The 17,198-nt window shown below is 42.4% G+C and overlaps 1 protein-coding gene across 1 annotated transcript in view; it reads left to right on the top strand.

Annotated features, from left to right (window-relative positions):
* The first annotated feature begins 3,643 nt into the window (after positions 1–3,643).
* hs6st1a (heparan sulfate 6-O-sulfotransferase 1a) overlaps positions 3,644–17,198 on the top strand; it is a 71,669-nt gene continuing 58,114 nt past the window's right edge. The window contains exon 1 of the mRNA XM_032547497.1: positions 3,644–4,460. Within this exon, the coding sequence (XP_032403388.1) occupies positions 3,961–4,460 (500 nt within the window). The 5' untranslated portion in view covers positions 3,644–3,960. The remainder of the gene's footprint in view (positions 4,461–17,198) is intronic.

The raw sequence follows: 17,198 nt of genomic DNA, 5'->3' as shown, positions 1-17,198 counted from the left end.
TGACACCACAGAAACTAAAACATCACAGAAAACAGACTGACTGATAGTCTGAATGAACACACAAACCAAATTAAACCTTAAACACACCCCAACCAGTTTCTAACCCAATCCACCACGAGAAAAGCCCAACTGCTGCCTTCACAGCCCCAAACATGCTGATTGGGCTGATCTCACCGCTGATTTGAGTTTCATCTCAAGATCTGAGGTCTGGCTCCTCAGCAAAAATACACGCACCAGGTTTTATTTATTTATTTATTTTATCACAGTACAGATCTGTTCCGCCGTTTGTGAAACTCTTGATAACGCCCAGCTTAGACTTAACTCGCCTTAACTACGGCACGTCTACAGCCTTCTTCGCCAATCGGCATCCTGCGGGACTCGCATTAACATGCCAGACTAATTGATCGGTCAAACTGAACAGCAGCAGCAGGTCTGCTCGTTGACCAGCAGCGGGAGCAGCGCGCAGAGGAGCAGCCGCAGCTGTTGGTCTCATGGTTGTCAGGCGGCTCAACTTTCAGGTAGACGAGCCCGCCTGGAGTTTGTTGTTTTGTTGACGTTAGAAAAAGAAAGTAAAAGTTTGGAAAATGCGGTACTTTTTTTATTCTCTTAAGTTTCTTTTTGAAAGTAAGTATTTTCTACTGAATGCTATAAAGAAGCTTATTTTTAGTAACTCAATTCACTCACTGAAGCACGTTAAACAGATTAATTGCACATAGTCTGATGTTTTTTAGGATTTTGCTTCTGTTTATTACAATTATTTTTCATCAAAAAATTACATTTACAATTATGAAAACGCATATAAACCGATAAGACCAGTAAAACAAACAAACAAACAAAAATGAACACTGAAATCTGGACTTAATGGTTATTTTCAAAAGTTATGTTCAATCTGACAACCTGCTGTAACAGAACACATATTCTAATCTATTCGATAAGACTCTAGTTTTCCTCCTCCTACAAACAAATATTGATAAAAAATGTTAGAAACAGAGTCATCTCCAGAAAAGCTTTTGTAAAAGGTCACTGAATCGCCATAACACAATAGCTGTATTTAGGTACAGATTCAGTTTCCCTTTGTGATTAATAAGATATTTTTTTATTTAATTTGCAGTAAATTAAATGCTTTTCAATAAAATGCAATGTTACAGAAAAGAAATTGTAATTCAGTAATTCACTAAACCCATCGTGATTATTTTCATGAAAGAAAATCCCAAATTCAGTATCTCAGAAAAATAGGATTAATGGGGTTAACATTAACTAATATTAATGTTAACCAATCTTCCATTAGGTAAATCTTAATGGAAGATTAACTTAATGGTTAATGGTTAACCATGGTTAGACTTAGACTTAGACTTAGACTTGTACTTTATTGATCCTTTGGGAAGACTCCCTCAGGAAATTGAAGTTACCAGCAGCTCCCAGGCAAAAAACAAAGTTAACACACAGTAAGCAAAAGTGCAAAAGAATACAAAATACAAATTAAATACTAAGGTACACACCAAATGTGAGTAACCAAAACCTTAAATTATGCAAGAAAAACCTTAAATTATGCAAGAAACAAGGAATAAGAATATAGAATATAAGAATATAAGTAAATATAAATACAACACAAAAAAATATAAGAATTTGACGGATAGATTGACCAGTGATATCGTATTGCACTATGTGGTTTGACCTGATAAGTATGGAGAAAAATACAAGGGGTCACTACTCCTTCCACCCTCTGTCCTGTGTCACCTCCCCCCCCAATGAGGAATTGTACAGTCTGAAGGCATGGGGGACAAAAGAGTTCTTAAATCTATTGGTCCGGCACTTGGGAAGCAGCAGTCTGTCACTGAACAGGCTCCTCTGGCTGCTGATGACGACGTGTAGAGGGTGGCTGCTATCGTTCGTTAATGGTCTTAATGGTTAACATTGGTTAACATGGTTAACCAATGTTAATCATTAACCCATTGGTTAATGGGGTAAACATTAACCAATGTTAATGTTAACCAACATTAACATTGGTTAATGTTCCATTAACCAACGAGTATTAATGACTCTAATGATGGCACCTCACAAAATATAATGTTTGCTATTGGTTTTGATGACAGTTTAATTATGTTTTTGTATGTTTTCACAATGCAAATCCCTTTGAACTGCAATGTTGCTGAAATGTGCTGTGCAAATAAACTTGATTGAGTCATTCATTCATTCATTCATTGAAAATATATTTTTAAACTGTAAAATACTTGTTCTTAATACTTGTTCAACGCTCCTTTCACACGAATTAGTGCATCAGTGCATCGTTGCATGATCAGCCTGTAGAACTGTTAATGTGTTAACAAGGTGGCTTTGCTATCCATCCATTATCTAAATGTTTATCCATTCAGGGTCAGCAAGAGGTGTGGGACCTATCTTCAGCAACCATCGGGTGAGAGGCAGAGTACGCCCTGGACAGGTCACCAATCCATTGCAGGATAACACAGTGACAGATGGAAAAAGCAACCATGCATGCACACACCCACATAAGGATAATTAGATAGACCAGTTAACCTACCGGATGTGTTTTTGGACTGTGGGAGGAAACTGGAGTACCTGGAGAGAACCCACTCAGACACTGAGGGAACATGTAAAATCCATGCTCTGGGATTCAAACCCAGGACCTTCTTCCTGCAAGACAACAGTGCCAGTCAAGCACAGTAATGCCATGGCTTTTAAACCTGACTGGTGAGCAACAGTCTAGTCCTTTTTCTCCTAGTCCATGTAGGAGACTTCTGTAGCTGTCCCTTGATCAGAAGGAAAGTAACCGTTGCATCCTGTGCCCTGGACACGTCTGTGTGGAGTGCCTCTTAAAGCTCTGACTCCTGCTGCTGTTAAAGGCTTGTAAATCTCCCCTCTCTGTAGCAGTGTCTCTGGATTAATTCCCTGAGCAACATTTTATTGAACAGGCACGGAAAGTTAACACTACCTTCCATTTAAGCAGCATAAAATGAGGTTAAAAATTTAGAGTCGAAAAGAGGACTGCACAAGGAGGAGGTATATTAATTTGTATATGTGGCTGATTGAGGATAATCAAGGCTCCCATTCAGTGTTTTTATCCCAGAAAAGAAAAAATCACAACACTGGTCTGCTATATGTGACTTCTTATAGCTACCTACCACTCTCCATTAGATTTCACTATACAATTAGTAGTTTTCATATTAACATTTCTTCTATGTGGGTTATGGATCTCTGCAGTTTCAAGGACGTTTTGGCTGGTTCTGTGATGATCTCCTTGCCCAATTAGTCATTTCAAGTAGACAGCCAAGTCAAAATTTCAATTGCCATACAAAGGTTTAATTACATACATCATTTGGGGTCCTAGTGAAGGGCATCACAGTAAAACGGTATAAATGCAAACAAACTTGAAAATTGCATGTCGTTTTCTTTCCAGTTCATAATTTTGAACTACTTTGTTTTGGTAAATAAAATAAAATAAAATACTGTTAAAATACTTTAACGTCTGTGTCTGCAACTTGAAAATGTCATTTTATTGGCTCGAAGTGTCTGACGCAGCCGTGCGCCGTCAACCAACAAATTAAAGCGACTCTCCCTTTCGGCGTGTTTTCGGAGAGAGAGGTTGAAAAGGTGGGTTTCGCGCTGCATCCTGGGTACACATAGCTCCGCTGTGATGCAGTGAGCTCGTTGTGTTGACTGGTTACCAGCGGAAAGTGCGCGGCGGGGAAGGGGTCTGCCGCCGAGGGGTGGGCTTTCAGCGACTTCTTACAATGCGTCTTTCACCGAGTTGAACGCTTCTCACAGAACCATGAGCCAACTTCGCCGGTCGCCTCGGAACGGACTGAGCCACATTTGAGCCCCGACGACGAGCGCTTGTTGGCGGAGGGAGCGAGCATGAAGCAGCCGAGCGCTCCGCTCTCTGTTGTCGGCTTGACCGGGGAATGGTAGCGCGCTGCAGGGACCGCCGCACCGGGAAGGATCATGGTCGAGAGGAGCAGCAAATTCTTGTTGATCGTCATCGGATCCGTGTGTTGTATGCTGATCCTCTATCAGTACGTGGCCCCCGGGGTGATCAGTTTCGGCTCCCCGCACGGTTACTTCACGGAGGACGACGAGGGGGACATCTTCCCCACTCCGGACCCCCACTACGTTAAGAAATACTACTTCCCCGTCAGGGACCTGGAGAGGACCATCGATTTCCAGATCAAGGGGGAGGACGTGATTGTGTTTCTGCACATCCAGAAGACGGGGGGGACTACCTTCGGTCGGCACCTGGTCCAGAATGTCCGCCTGGAGGTTCCCTGCGAGTGCAGACCGGGCCAGAAGAAGTGTACCTGCTACCGGCCGAACCGCAAGGAGACCTGGCTCTTCTCGCGGTTCTCCACCGGCTGGAGCTGCGGCTTGCACGCCGACTGGACCGAGCTCACCAACTGTGTGCCGGGGGTCCTCAACAAGAAGGAGAACAAGCAGATGAACCAGAGGTAAAAACCGGGACGTGTTTGCTTTGTTACCTAAATCCTGTAAATAAAAAAATAAATAAAAAAGCCCGGTAGTCCGGAATGTCTAGAAACCAGAGCTCAGATCAGTCTGATATTGTTGGAACCTGCTCCGCAGAAACTTTTTAACCAGACTGTTTAATTTTTATATTATTAGTTTAAAAATTCCTTGCCTATAAAGTTATAAGCTAATTTGGCTAGTGTTTATTTTCATACTAACAAGGAAGGAGGGAGGCACCGTAATTAAGATTAATAGACTAATTAGAGATTAAATGGAATACATGCCACCTATTGAAACGTAACAAATTATTAACACATCACATCCATTTTTAACATTTATATTTATTTAGTAACTTTTATTGCATTAGAAGCAGTTTTCGGTTCTACTATTTCATATCAACCCCTGGAAAGTGTTTTTCCTGTCAGCAATATCTAGAGCTGAACTGATCAGGCATCTTCATGCCAGTTCCGTTCCTTGTTTTTTGTTTTGTTTTAATTTTCAGGTGGCTTGTAAACGCATAGCAGAGAAACTAAGGGTTTCTCTCATAGAGGTTGTAGTTTAAAGTGTCCATTAAAGTGTGTTTCCCTAGTCACTATGCACCAATCACAAATACATAAATCAGCCGATTTTCGGCTCTGGTGTTGACCAGGTAAAATACTGCAGGATCAGTTTCTCCTCCAGATAGTTAAAAACACTTTTTGGCAAATAAATCAACAATATCTACTATGATCAACTTTGTTTAGCTTAATTAAAGGTCAGCCAGGGGGTGTTATTCTTTAAGACATAAATTAGGATTATATTGTAATTTCTTTCTTTTTTTCCTGGTTTTATTCTAATCTATCAGATAACAAAGATAACCAGAATTCAGAACCAACCAGGAAAGACTGATTGGAGTATTTATAATTCAAAGTCTGCTAATGAAAACATACTAAATTATTACATTATCTGTTTAAATGTTCTGTTTTTGTTGTCATAAACATAAACCATTTTCTTTAGCCTCTCGATTGAACCCTTCTGAACTTTTTACATTTCCTTAATGTATCGTTTTGACCAGAGATGAACCGATTAGGCCTTTCCTGGCCGATAACGATTTATAGGCCTACTGATTGATTAGATCTTCCCTAGTTGTGACACCGAGTAAACAGAACCTTATTTAACAGCTTCATCGCACTATAACTTAACGCATCGACACAATCAAACCGACTCTTAATTAATTAACAGATACCTTCTTATTACCGGAAGGCAGAACGTTCTGGACAAAAGAAGAATGACCAGAATTGCTTGCCGCCTCTTGAAATAATGGGACGATGACGGAAACATTGAGACGGAGATTGATTGACGTTACCAGGCGTTCTGCCACAGATGCTACGGAAGCGTTGACATTTGCTGATGGATGCCAGTCAGAGGTTGCCCTCCCACCGAATTACACTCCGAGCTTTGGCTGATTTCATCGTAGGGTTGGTGTTGCGCTCGGTGATAATCCCTTGTTTTGACTGCCAGATACCCAGACATCGATGCAGAGTCTTTTCAGGGTGTAACCCACTTTCCTCCCCACGCCTCCCCATTGTTGTAGCCCACATGCTGCATCCCTCACACAGACATATTGATGACTGTATCAACTTCCATTTCACTGCACCCTTGCGGCCGAAGGGTGCGCTTGTTGAATGCCTTTGTGTTACCCAGGCTTGGTCAATATTTATTTTTTTTTCTTCTTACTTTTACTGACTAATAGGACAAAGAAGGGTACAGAAGTAAGACTCAAATTTGTTAGGGGTGATTGCTTCCCATGATGGCTCAAACTGGGGATCAGTGCTGCTGCCTGGGCTGGGCAGGATACTCTAGAACTGGGTGGTGGGGGAGGAAGAGGAGGAGGACCCTGCGGGGGTTTGGCTCCGCTCTAATCCGAGTGATTATTACTGCTGGGACTTACACACACACATGCACACATTAACCCTGGTATTTTCTGCTCTGGCGTCAGCCCTGACTCCTGTGGTCCCCCCCCCTGCACCCTCTCGACCCCGGTCAGAGGTGATAACGTGCTCGGTCATTGTGCATCTCGAGCCGAGAGGTCGGAGCGCACGCGGGATAAACGGGCTTTCGCCACTTTGCGAGCAACGTTTCGAACCTGCTTTCTTGTGCACCCAGAGCAGAACAAGGAGAAGAAAGGTCTGCATACAGAGACAGTCTCTGCCCTCAGGTTAAATCAGCTATCCGATCTGTCCTGACAGCAGAAACAACGAACTATAAGCTTAATAACACCCCGAAGAAAAGCTGTGCCTCTCCACATTATGTGCAACACAACAATGGAAACTAGAAGCACATTTTCTCGCTGTCACATCTACGTTTGCCTCTCGTTTTTTCTTTTTTTTTTTTAACGCTGAGCTCATTGTTTTGGTTCCATCACAGCACTGCGTTCATGCGGGGAGCGTTTGTCTTCGGGCAAGAGGACGAGCGAAAGTGTGAAAAAGATCATCTGTGTTCCTTAAGAACGGCAGCGAGGGGCCTCCTTTGCGTGGCAGCGTCGTCGTCGGGGCAAAGCTTTCAGATCAGCTGTGCGTCTCGTCAGCGTGGAGGAAATCCACCCTCGGTGACACATGCACACTGCACATACGGAACATCTGCTCACTTTCTCAGAGGAAGTGGTTTTGGAGTCAAATCTGTACTTATGAGAAGCAGGAAAGAGAAACGCGCTCATCCAGAAATGTTCGACCATGCAGCAGCATCGGTCCATGTGCCGAGATCCATCATCTCCATCTCTCTCCCTCTCTGCAGCTGGGTTCCCCTGCAGCTGTCAAGTGGATTTTCACGCAAATGATTCAAATTGCTGCAAAAAGCAAGTGTGAATTGCACAATTTAGAGATGGATTTTGACAACCAGATGTCCAGACTGTTTTAAAAATAAGTCTAAGAACATGGGAACAATTCAATGGCAGCTAAAAGCATTTGGATGTTCACTAGCTCGTCTGTTTGAAGAACAGTTTATACTTTCCCATGTTTATTCATCGTTGTGCAATAAATCAAAGTCCATCTGCCGTATAAACTGACCAGCTGTGCTCTAATGATGTTTTTAACTGCATTTTTCAATGTAAAATCCAACCCTAAATTTTTTTTCTAGACAATTTTTTACCCCTTAAATATTTATTTATTTAAAATTTTTATTTTAAAACCTGATATATTCTGCCATGTACACAGCAAGCGTGCAGAAGGAGAGCAAAGCAAATGTAACTGTGTGGCCTCGATGCAAAACTTCCAACACTCCATACACACAATCTCTTTACTGTATGGTGGTGGCAGCATCATGCTGACAAGATGCTTTTACTGGTCTGCGAAGCTAGTGAGCTAATGATGGATGTAGCTAAAAACAAAAAATCTTGAGCTATTCGTCAAAGCAGAATAGGACTCAACTATTAGAGCGTTCAATTTAATTTAGGGGTGTTGGAGTAAAGACAATACCCACCACTCATTTCAGATCTGTTTTTGTAAAAAGAAAATGATTAAAAGCATATGTAATTCGGAATTATGTGCTAGTACGTGATGAAATATGAAAGTTCAAAGTGCATTCAAGTTCAATGCGACTACTTTAGTAAGGTGATGTAGGTAAGGAGGAAGTGAGCCGGGCAGAGATGAGACGTGTGTGTATACCAGACGGTCTGGTCTGTCGCTCATTTATGATTGGGCGAGGCGGAGATGAACAGTAGCATTGTGGGAGAACGGATCTCACACACTCAGCAGAGCGCCGCTCACAGACCATCAGTCACTTCAAACATCTCATATCCGCTCTAATGTTTCCCGTTGATCCCTTGGATGAACTCACACTGACACACACACACACACACACACACACATTTAGAGATGATTGCCACAAACAGGCCCTAATGCAAGCTTTAAGAGATGGGAGTTGTAATTGGTTAAGGAGGTTCCTATCACTTTACTCAAATTAGAGCTACATTTTGGGATGGGTGGAGGGAATAGGGGGGCACCATCTGTCCTTTTGCAGGCTTACACACATCTTCCAACCTTGTTGGTGCTTTTTTTTTTGTCCTGCACTCTCCATTAGAGAGTGCCTTGGTAAGCAAAGTGATGGGGCTAATTTTACCGCCTCCGTCTCCACGTTCTCTCAGATCACCCCTTCCTCTTTCCCTTCATGTCCTTCTCACTCGCCTCCTCTGAAACACCCCCTTTCCCCATGCTGCCATCCTTCCCTCCATTCGTGAGGGTGTCACTTCATAATCAAACAGCAGGCTTGCTTTTTCGCTTGGTGGCTTTATGGCCAGGGGGGGGCTCTCTCTTTCTCTCCCTTTCTGTCTCTCAGCCTCACTTCTTCCACTCCCCCTCTTTTCCCTGCCTCTCTCCATCTCTGCCCTCTTGTCTTTCTTTCCCTCCTTTGCTATCTTTCTCTCCCTTTCCCTCCGAGCGTGACTGCCGCATTAGAGGGAATGTCTTTTCATGGAAGATTTGCTGCAATTTCCAAAATGGCTGCTTTGCCTAATGGACAACTGCCTTGGTTCTAATGAGTGATTACATGTGTGAGGCTGTGGCGGGGGGGGAAAGGGGTTTGCCGGCAAGGAGTGAGGCGACAGAGAAGGCGATGAAGAGGATGAGACAAGAGAGGAGCTGTCAGAGTGACTGAAAAGATAAAGGACTGGGGGGGTAAAAACATTTGGCTTCATTGCTGGGGAGGGGGCTGGTCGATTAGCACGGTTGTCAAGCACTGGGCATTCCTCTTCTTTCAGTGGGTTTGTTTCAGATTCACTGCACAAATCTCTACACTCTATGATGGCTCTGTGAATAAGCACATGCATGGTTGGGGGTTGGGGGTGAGTGGGCTGGGCGGTGAGGGGGCATGAGAGCGGATGCATGTGCATGTGGTTGCCCAGCGTGATGCCAGCAGTCGGTCAGCACGACCTCGAATCCAGATGAACTCTAGGAAGCTGCGGAGGCCGTCCCAGCTGATTGGCATAAACTAAAAAACCCAGGCGTGGCACTCTGTGTCTATGTGCTTGCACGTTCGCAAACGCACTCTGTGTTTTTGGTCGGGCAGTTCTGCCGTTAATCCAATCAGATTAACTGGGTTTAAGCGCTGGCGGCCATGCTCTCCAAAGCCGGTTACGGCCGCTCATCCCGCGGCTGTGGCTGCACTACACTCCAGCATTCCCAGCATCCCTCCATCCGGTTACTCCCTTCAGCTGTACTGAGCTCAGCTCTCCCTCCATTATGGGGCATGTGTGATTCTCAGCTCTTGGAAAGAATTTACACACTATATTGGCAATTGAAAGCACTTCTGCTATTTGCAATAAGCCTTGCAGTGTGTACAGCAAGCATGTGGACGAAAGTGATCTTGTCAGATGGGACCTACATTAAACGTTTTGGCCATCCTCAGGAAAAAGCATGGTAGTGGTACCGTTGTGTTATAGGGATGTTTTACTTTAGCAATGACAGAGAAACCATTGATCAGACGATGAATACCTTCAAGGGAATTCTGGAAGAAAATCTTTTGGAGACTGTAAATTATTTGAGACTGCGGCAGTGACCCCAAACAGCTAATCAGACCTACTTTTTAATGGTTTGTGTTCGAATAGCCTAGTCAAAGTTCAATTTTAAATTCAACTGAGATTCCATTTGTTTTGACTGAGGTTTAATTACACTACAAAGACCAGTAAAAATGCCTATTTTTATATTTGTAAAAACCTAGGTACGCTTGCGCTGTGCAAGAGTACCGAGTCAAATTTGAGGGTTTAATTTAAACTGTAGGTCAAAAAAAATTGGAAAATGTCATTCAGAAATCACAACATTGATCTTCATACTAATTACTATTCTGTTCTTAGTTGTACAGCTAACTGACCTATCTGTGCCATAACTGAATGACGAGTGGTATAGAAAATACAAGCAATAGTTCGAATAAATAAGGCTTTGATTAAATGGTCTTAGTCTGGATAAATCCTTAGTTTTTAAGATGAGTTTTAGCAATAAAACTATTATTTTAACTTAGCACACCCAAATAACACCTCACACACACAAACTCCAAGGCCTTAAATTCACCTTTTGATTATCTGGCTGGACAGTTCATAATACTTCCTGAAGAGGAAGGGGCTCTTCAGGTTTTATGCCTCGCCCTTCACGGGACGGTGAAAGGATAGTCGGCTCAAGCGCAATCTCACACATAAAAGAGTGAGATATGTCCCCCATGCCTTTTCTTCCTCAGTAGCTCGAGGTGAGTGTTGACAGGTCCTTTTCAGCGATCCACCTCACTGCCTGTTGACTACAGGGGTTCAGCTCAAGTTCAACCGCAGGTCGCCATAACGTATAACCCAGCCGTACTATTCAAAGTTTAGACTTGAGCTGCGGAGGGTGTGTGGATTCCTCTGCAGGACCCCACACTCCATCATGCGGGGCTTATGGTTTGACTCTGCAGACAATAGTTTTGTTGTATTTGATTAGGACTGTTAAATGGCCTCAATGCGACCAAACTGTGGAGTATTATACTGGAAAATCAACTGGAAACCGGGAAGGCTCAAGCCAGGAGAAGGTCAAGTTGAGTAAAAGCCGATCCAGACGTTTATTTGTCCCAGCTGTTTCTCCCCTCAGCGCCTTTTAAAGAACAGGACAGGGAGCAGGATCTGCTTTTAACACCGACACCTGTCTCCATCAGTGGTCTGCAGAGGGTTATCGTTTCCCCACCTGAAGGCTTCATTATTGATCAGCTATAGATCGGGGTGGGTTTTATCATCGACTGATAAAAGTTGAATGACAACAAAAGGAGCGCAGAGCCTTCCTAAACCCTCGCCTGGATGCTTGCTCGGCGCGTCGGACAGATGGGAAGAGGAGGAAAAGCAAAGAGTGATGGGCTTCTTAATCATTACACCACTTCTGGTAGTTTCCGTGTCACTCTTTCTGTTCTGGCCTCTGCGGCTGACTGTCAAACGTCAGCCCAACGCCACGGCTGAGTCGACTGGGCGGCCCCGTGGACAAATAACCGTGCGCTGAATGATTAGCAGACGTTTCTATGGCTGCTAATTAGGGCCGCTACGCTGCGGCGGCTCCGCCAACAGGATTACAGCCTATTGATTATCCTAGCCTAGCATTAGCTCTGCTAGCTAAAAAAGTGACTGAGTGATTAGTGGGCATTTCTGTGCTGGTTAATGAGTGGTGCTATGGAATGCTATGGTATGCTGTCCATGAGAATGGGATTACAGGCTATTAATCAGACAAGAGCCCTGCTGAAGTAATTACCCTGCCTCGAAGCAAAGTCTGACTAATTCTCCTTCCCGGTTTGGCCTCCTCTTCATCATCTGGTCTCTTTCTGCTCATCAACTCTGACTGCCTTCACCTGATAGTGTCCTATTCTTTCCTCCATGTCATCTACTCTGTCTCAGAGCCAGGGAAGGACAAAGAGAAAGCCATCCCCAGAGAGTGCTCTCTGCATCCATTAATGGCACTTTTCTAGCTCCTGGATGTGACGGGTTCAGACAGGATGTCATCTGGGAGCCTCTCCTCCCTTCTTTTTTGCAAATAAACAAATCAAAGCATCAGTTCTTCTTCTACATTTCAGTGCATGCGAGTCGGCGGCGGTCAAAAGAGGCCCGTGAACGGAGAGGAGAGGCTGACAGGCGTGTTAATTGAATTGTGGGAAAAATGCAAATCGTGCACTGCCTTTTTAAGTTAATGGGAGGAGTTTCAAATAACTGAGATGGTTTCCTTTTAGAGGCACAAGGCTTCCCACAAACACATACAGCTGACTTAACAAATGTTATGAAGAAAATAAGCAACAGGCTTGTAAGAGATTATCACAGTATGATAAATAGGAGGAAAATCACCATGGTTTCACAGCATTAACAAAACACAAGATGTGCCTGAACCGTTTACTGCCATTTGGTCTTAATGTTATGATTGAAAGTCATTTTATAGACATTTAGCGATACAAAAATCCATTTAATTTAGTTCTCCTCTTGACACAGTGCTATGATTGATATGTACATTGTACATATTTTTTCTGCATGTCTTTTAGCCAATTTGTGTTGATGTTAACAATTTACCAGGAGCAGGTTTGAAAACTCTCCTAGGGCTTAAAGTTTTATTGAAATGCCAGTGAATGCACTGGAGTAATCTAAAGTTTCTCTGACATATTATTGCACTCTGCCACTCAGCTGGCTGAAACAATGAGAATGCACTTCTTTCACAGATATTCAGTGTGGAAATCTATTGCTTGTCTGTAATGCAAGGTTGTACGGTAAAAAGGATTTGGGACTCTACAACCTGCATGGTAAACTGTTTATATAAAGGGAAGCAATTAAATCCTAACCTTGAAAAGAGTGACTGTCTTGGATATTATAAGTTATAACATTATTTAATTTCCCTCTGAGATAAAGTATGTTTAAATTGAATTAAAATGGGTTTGATAGAAAACATTTAGATAACATAACTTCTCATTTGCTGAAACCAGTCCAGGCTTTCTCACGTAATCATGTTTTGTTTCGTTTTTTGTTCATCATTTGTTTCAAGATAGCAGTCTTTTATCTATCTACGTGCATGTGTGTCAGTGTGCGCATGGGAAAATCTAGAGCACTGTTGGCATTCGAAAATAAAAACAAAGTGAAGGATGGAAAGAAAAAGCAATTTGTCATTGCACTGCTCTTGGGTTGTGGCTTCACTTCGGGGAGGAGGCGTTCATCACCAAGGTTGATGCATCTTGAAACTGCACACATCCCCAAAAAGTATCTCTTGGTGTCTTTTTTTCCCCTTCATTTATGCACTAATATAAAAGGAAATTCAACATAAAAATGTACTATGCTGCTTTATGTTTCGGAGTGGTTCTTTTATCTGGTCTCGTGTAGTAAGCCATATGCTTTCACAGCTCTGATGAGCTTTATTTGCATTGCACTTTCCATGCACAAGTGCAAAGCGCTTCACAAAGCAAAAGTAAAATTTAGAAGTATCATTTTTTTTAGCCTCTTTTAAGATTCTTGCTTTTCTCTTAAGCCAAGATAATAAAACAAAAGAAGCTGTTAGTTTTGTCTCCACCTGACTCCTTTATTATTTTTGTTGCCATATCGGAGCAGTCATTGTTGAAGTGACTCCAAAAGTTCAAAAGTAGGACAAACCTTTCCTGTAGTGGCAGCAAAGAGCAGAGGAGAGAGCAAGTGAGCGTCGCCCTGCAGAATAAAGGTCAATGTTAAAGCTAATCCAGTTATACTATTCTTAGTCTCTCTTCACCTCCTCGTCTCCTGCTGCCCTGCTTCCTGTTCCTCTTCTTTACCTCTCGGTGCTGTGGATCTGGGCCAGTCTTATGTAGGTTTCCCAATTGCAAGTAACCATATATTTCATTCCCTCACTCCCTTTCTTTCAGTTTGCCTGGTATTTTTTTATTTCTTGTTTTGTGCCCTGTCAAAAGTTCTACTTCTTCATCACCCCTGCCAGCACACTGTCATTGTAGGTCCCAAGCTCATGTCAGCTTCTTTTAGAGAGAGGAAGTGATGTGTCAGGATGTGCCTTTATCTGCCGGTGATCTGATCTGATGTGAGATTGAGATAAACACGGGCAGAGTATAGAGTTCTTTCTCTGGGGAGCCACATGATGGAAGAGTCCTCATTTTCCTTCTCCCCCTCTGTGGTTGCTCTTCTTTTTCTTTTTCTTCCTACCCGCCTGGATAAGAGAAGAAAAGAAAAGAAAAGAAAAAACCTGGTGGTCTTGGGGTGACTGCCAAATTACAAAGTGAATTCTAGGCTGTGGGTGTTTCAAACCTGTTCAACCAGTCAATCCGTTAAAACAGAACTGCTTTGATACCTTGTAGGAGAAGTTTAGGAAGTAGTCGTGTTATGTTGAGATCAGCCGTTTGATCCGTCAGCCTATGAAATGTGTCTGCCAGCAGCCTTGTGCCGTCTGTCAAGATGTCGAGAAAAACGAAGCTGCAGCTGCTCTCAGTTTTGTACTTTTCTTTAAATCAATTCGGAGAATTTATGGAGACTTTTTGAAGACTAAAGTCCACTGCTGGGACATTTACAATCCAAACACATCTACAAAAGCACAGCACCTTGCCAAAGTATTCACGCACTTGTTTATCGTTTCAGACTTTGTCACATGACAACCGCAAACATTGTAATTTACTGGCACTTTATGTGATAGACAAACACAACCGAGGTGAAGTTTTTTGCACATAAAAATCCAAAATGTGAGACACTTATTCTGTTCCCACAAAAAAAAAAACATCCAGTATGGAAGAGTGTCAAGAAGAACATTCTCTGGTCAGAAAATGAAACTTTTTGGCCTACCTCCAAATGCTGCACCTCGTCCTAGCATTCCAAAGATACAGTGATGCATGAGAAACTAGCTAAAATGGGTTAAACTAATCCTGAAAAAAAAACTATTAAAGGCTACAAAATATTTGAGACTGGGGCAGAGGATCTAAACATTACAATAAGAGCTACAATGGAATGGTATATATCAAAGGTATAGTCAAAGTCCGACTCAAAATTAAATTAGGAATCTGAGGAATGTTATAAAATTGTTGCTGTCTGTGCAGGCTGGCTCAGCTCTGGCTGTTTTAAGTGGAATTAAAAGCACAGTATATTTCACATCTTTCTTTCTGAAAACATTTAATTATTCAATAAAAAACATCCATTAATTTCTGTTGCTTCATCACATAAAATAGTAATACAGGAGGATGGGGTTATAGAGTGACACACATTGGAAAGTATAGGAGGTAAATAGGCTACAAATAAAATGCTATAAAGCACTTTAATAACAAGTTTTAAATATTTGTAGCTTAACAATGTTTGAACTTGTGTTTTGAACTTTATTCTCACATTTCACAAATAGGGTGACTTCTAGATCAAAAACATCGCTCTGTGCTGAAATCCTCCTGATAAACTAAGCGCTGGATGTGAGCCTTTAGCAAAGTTGTACAATATATTGTAACTCTGAGCTCACAGGAAACTAAATGTTAAAGAAGCAAGACATATTAAGACTTGAACAAAAGAAGATGCAAGATTAAAACACAAGCGAGCTTCCACAGAGAAAAGTCCAGATTGCCTTTTAATCTACTCAGCAGACGGCTCATTCTAAGGCTGCAGTGTTCCTAGTCATGTCAATCCCCCCTCTAATAACCTTCTAATCTGCTGGAAGAAGGTACTGGAGGGTGTTTTGGAGGCCCGCTCTTCTAAATGTGTTCCAACCAAAGGAACTCAACTTCTGGCAGTTCTTTATTCTGTAGGAAGAATAAATGACTCAAAACTTCTGGACCATAGTGAGTTTGGTGAAATTCAACAATAATAGAAATCCATTACATGGAAAAATGAATACAAAGCAAAATGAGGTTGTTTAAATGATGAAAGCTTTTAACTTTCGCCATTTGTAAATCTGGTAAATTTTCACTTCCTTAAAATTTACCAGAAGAAGCAAAAAACAAACAAAAAACAACATTTTTTTAAACAAATCATATCCCTATTGCAGGTAAAGGAGTAAAATAATCTATCACCAATTGATCCAGCGCTCAAGTGATCTGCAGGTCAAATGCCGAAAAAGCTGATTTTTTTTACATTTATTAAATGCATCACAAATATTAAACAACCAACCATAAGCATGCATTTGCACTTTTCGTTGAGTTTACAAAAAAATCAGATAAAGGATAGAAACGTGGGAACTATGTTGTAAATCATTTATTTTTGCTGGATTCCAAACATTATGATAATTTTTCTGTAAACGCCTATCAGCCTGTTCCATGTTAAAAAGCCTGATCCATACATGTTCACTGCGTATCCAAAAATAAACGGTCTGCTCTCACTACTGCTATATTTATTTGCTAAAAGATGCGTAAAAACAAGTAATAATGCTCTCCTAACCTGTGCTAAGATGGGAATGTCACTCAAATTATTGCGGCGTTGGACTGCATCGTGCAGAGATCCACCGTGAGTAGAGTGAGTAGAGGTATTTGAAACCCATTTAAAGTTTAAACCCCCCCAGGCTGTCCCTGTAGTCCAGTAGGTTGTCACTCCATCACGACTACGCTTGCGTAATGCCGTCCTTTGCATTTTGAGCGCCATCATGTAAATCCTCCGAGGCGCTCATGCAAAAAGGCAGACCACGCTGCCACTCGCACACACTCTCTATCCCTCCACACACACACCCTGCCTTCATCGCCTCCAGACTTTATGGATGTTTTGCCGTTTGACGTTTTGTCTCGCTGAATGTACCCCCTTCCTGCGTGTTTTTTTTTCCTCCCTCTTTCCTCCCTTCCTTTCCTTCTCTTTCCTAGCCTTCGCTCTCGGCCGTCTTTTGTCCGGGCATCTCTTCACGCTCGACCGGCCTTGCTGTGACTCTTGACTTCAAAGAGCTACTTCATTCATCAGTCACTCATCAGAGGGAGGGGGGCCATTCAGCGCAGCACTAAAAGAGAGGGAGGGAACAGAGGGAGAGTGTATGAAAAAGAGAGGGGGAATGAGGGTATGAAAAGAGAGCACAAGGGAGAAAGAGGATCCGTTCTTGACCGCGGGGGACCTTAGGAGGCGGAAAAGGGGAAAAAGGGCCACACATCCACCCATACAAAGTCTCTGTTGAGATCTAAACCCACTCTATCGCACCTTTTATTGTTTTTACTTTAAACATGATCCCTTGCTCAATTTTCCATCCGTCTGTGCTTTTTCCTCCGATTCTGATTTGAGCTGGCAGTGCAGTAGGGTGTTGATTCCCGTTTCATCTCATAATCCCCCTCTCCGCCTTATTGCATTTATC

Source organism: Xiphophorus hellerii, chromosome 19 (assembly GCF_003331165.1).
Source record: "Xiphophorus hellerii strain 12219 chromosome 19, Xiphophorus_hellerii-4.1, whole genome shotgun sequence".
NCBI classification, from domain to species: Eukaryota; Metazoa; Chordata; class Actinopteri; order Cyprinodontiformes; family Poeciliidae; genus Xiphophorus; species Xiphophorus hellerii.
This window is presented reverse-complemented; position numbering and strand designations above follow the sequence as displayed.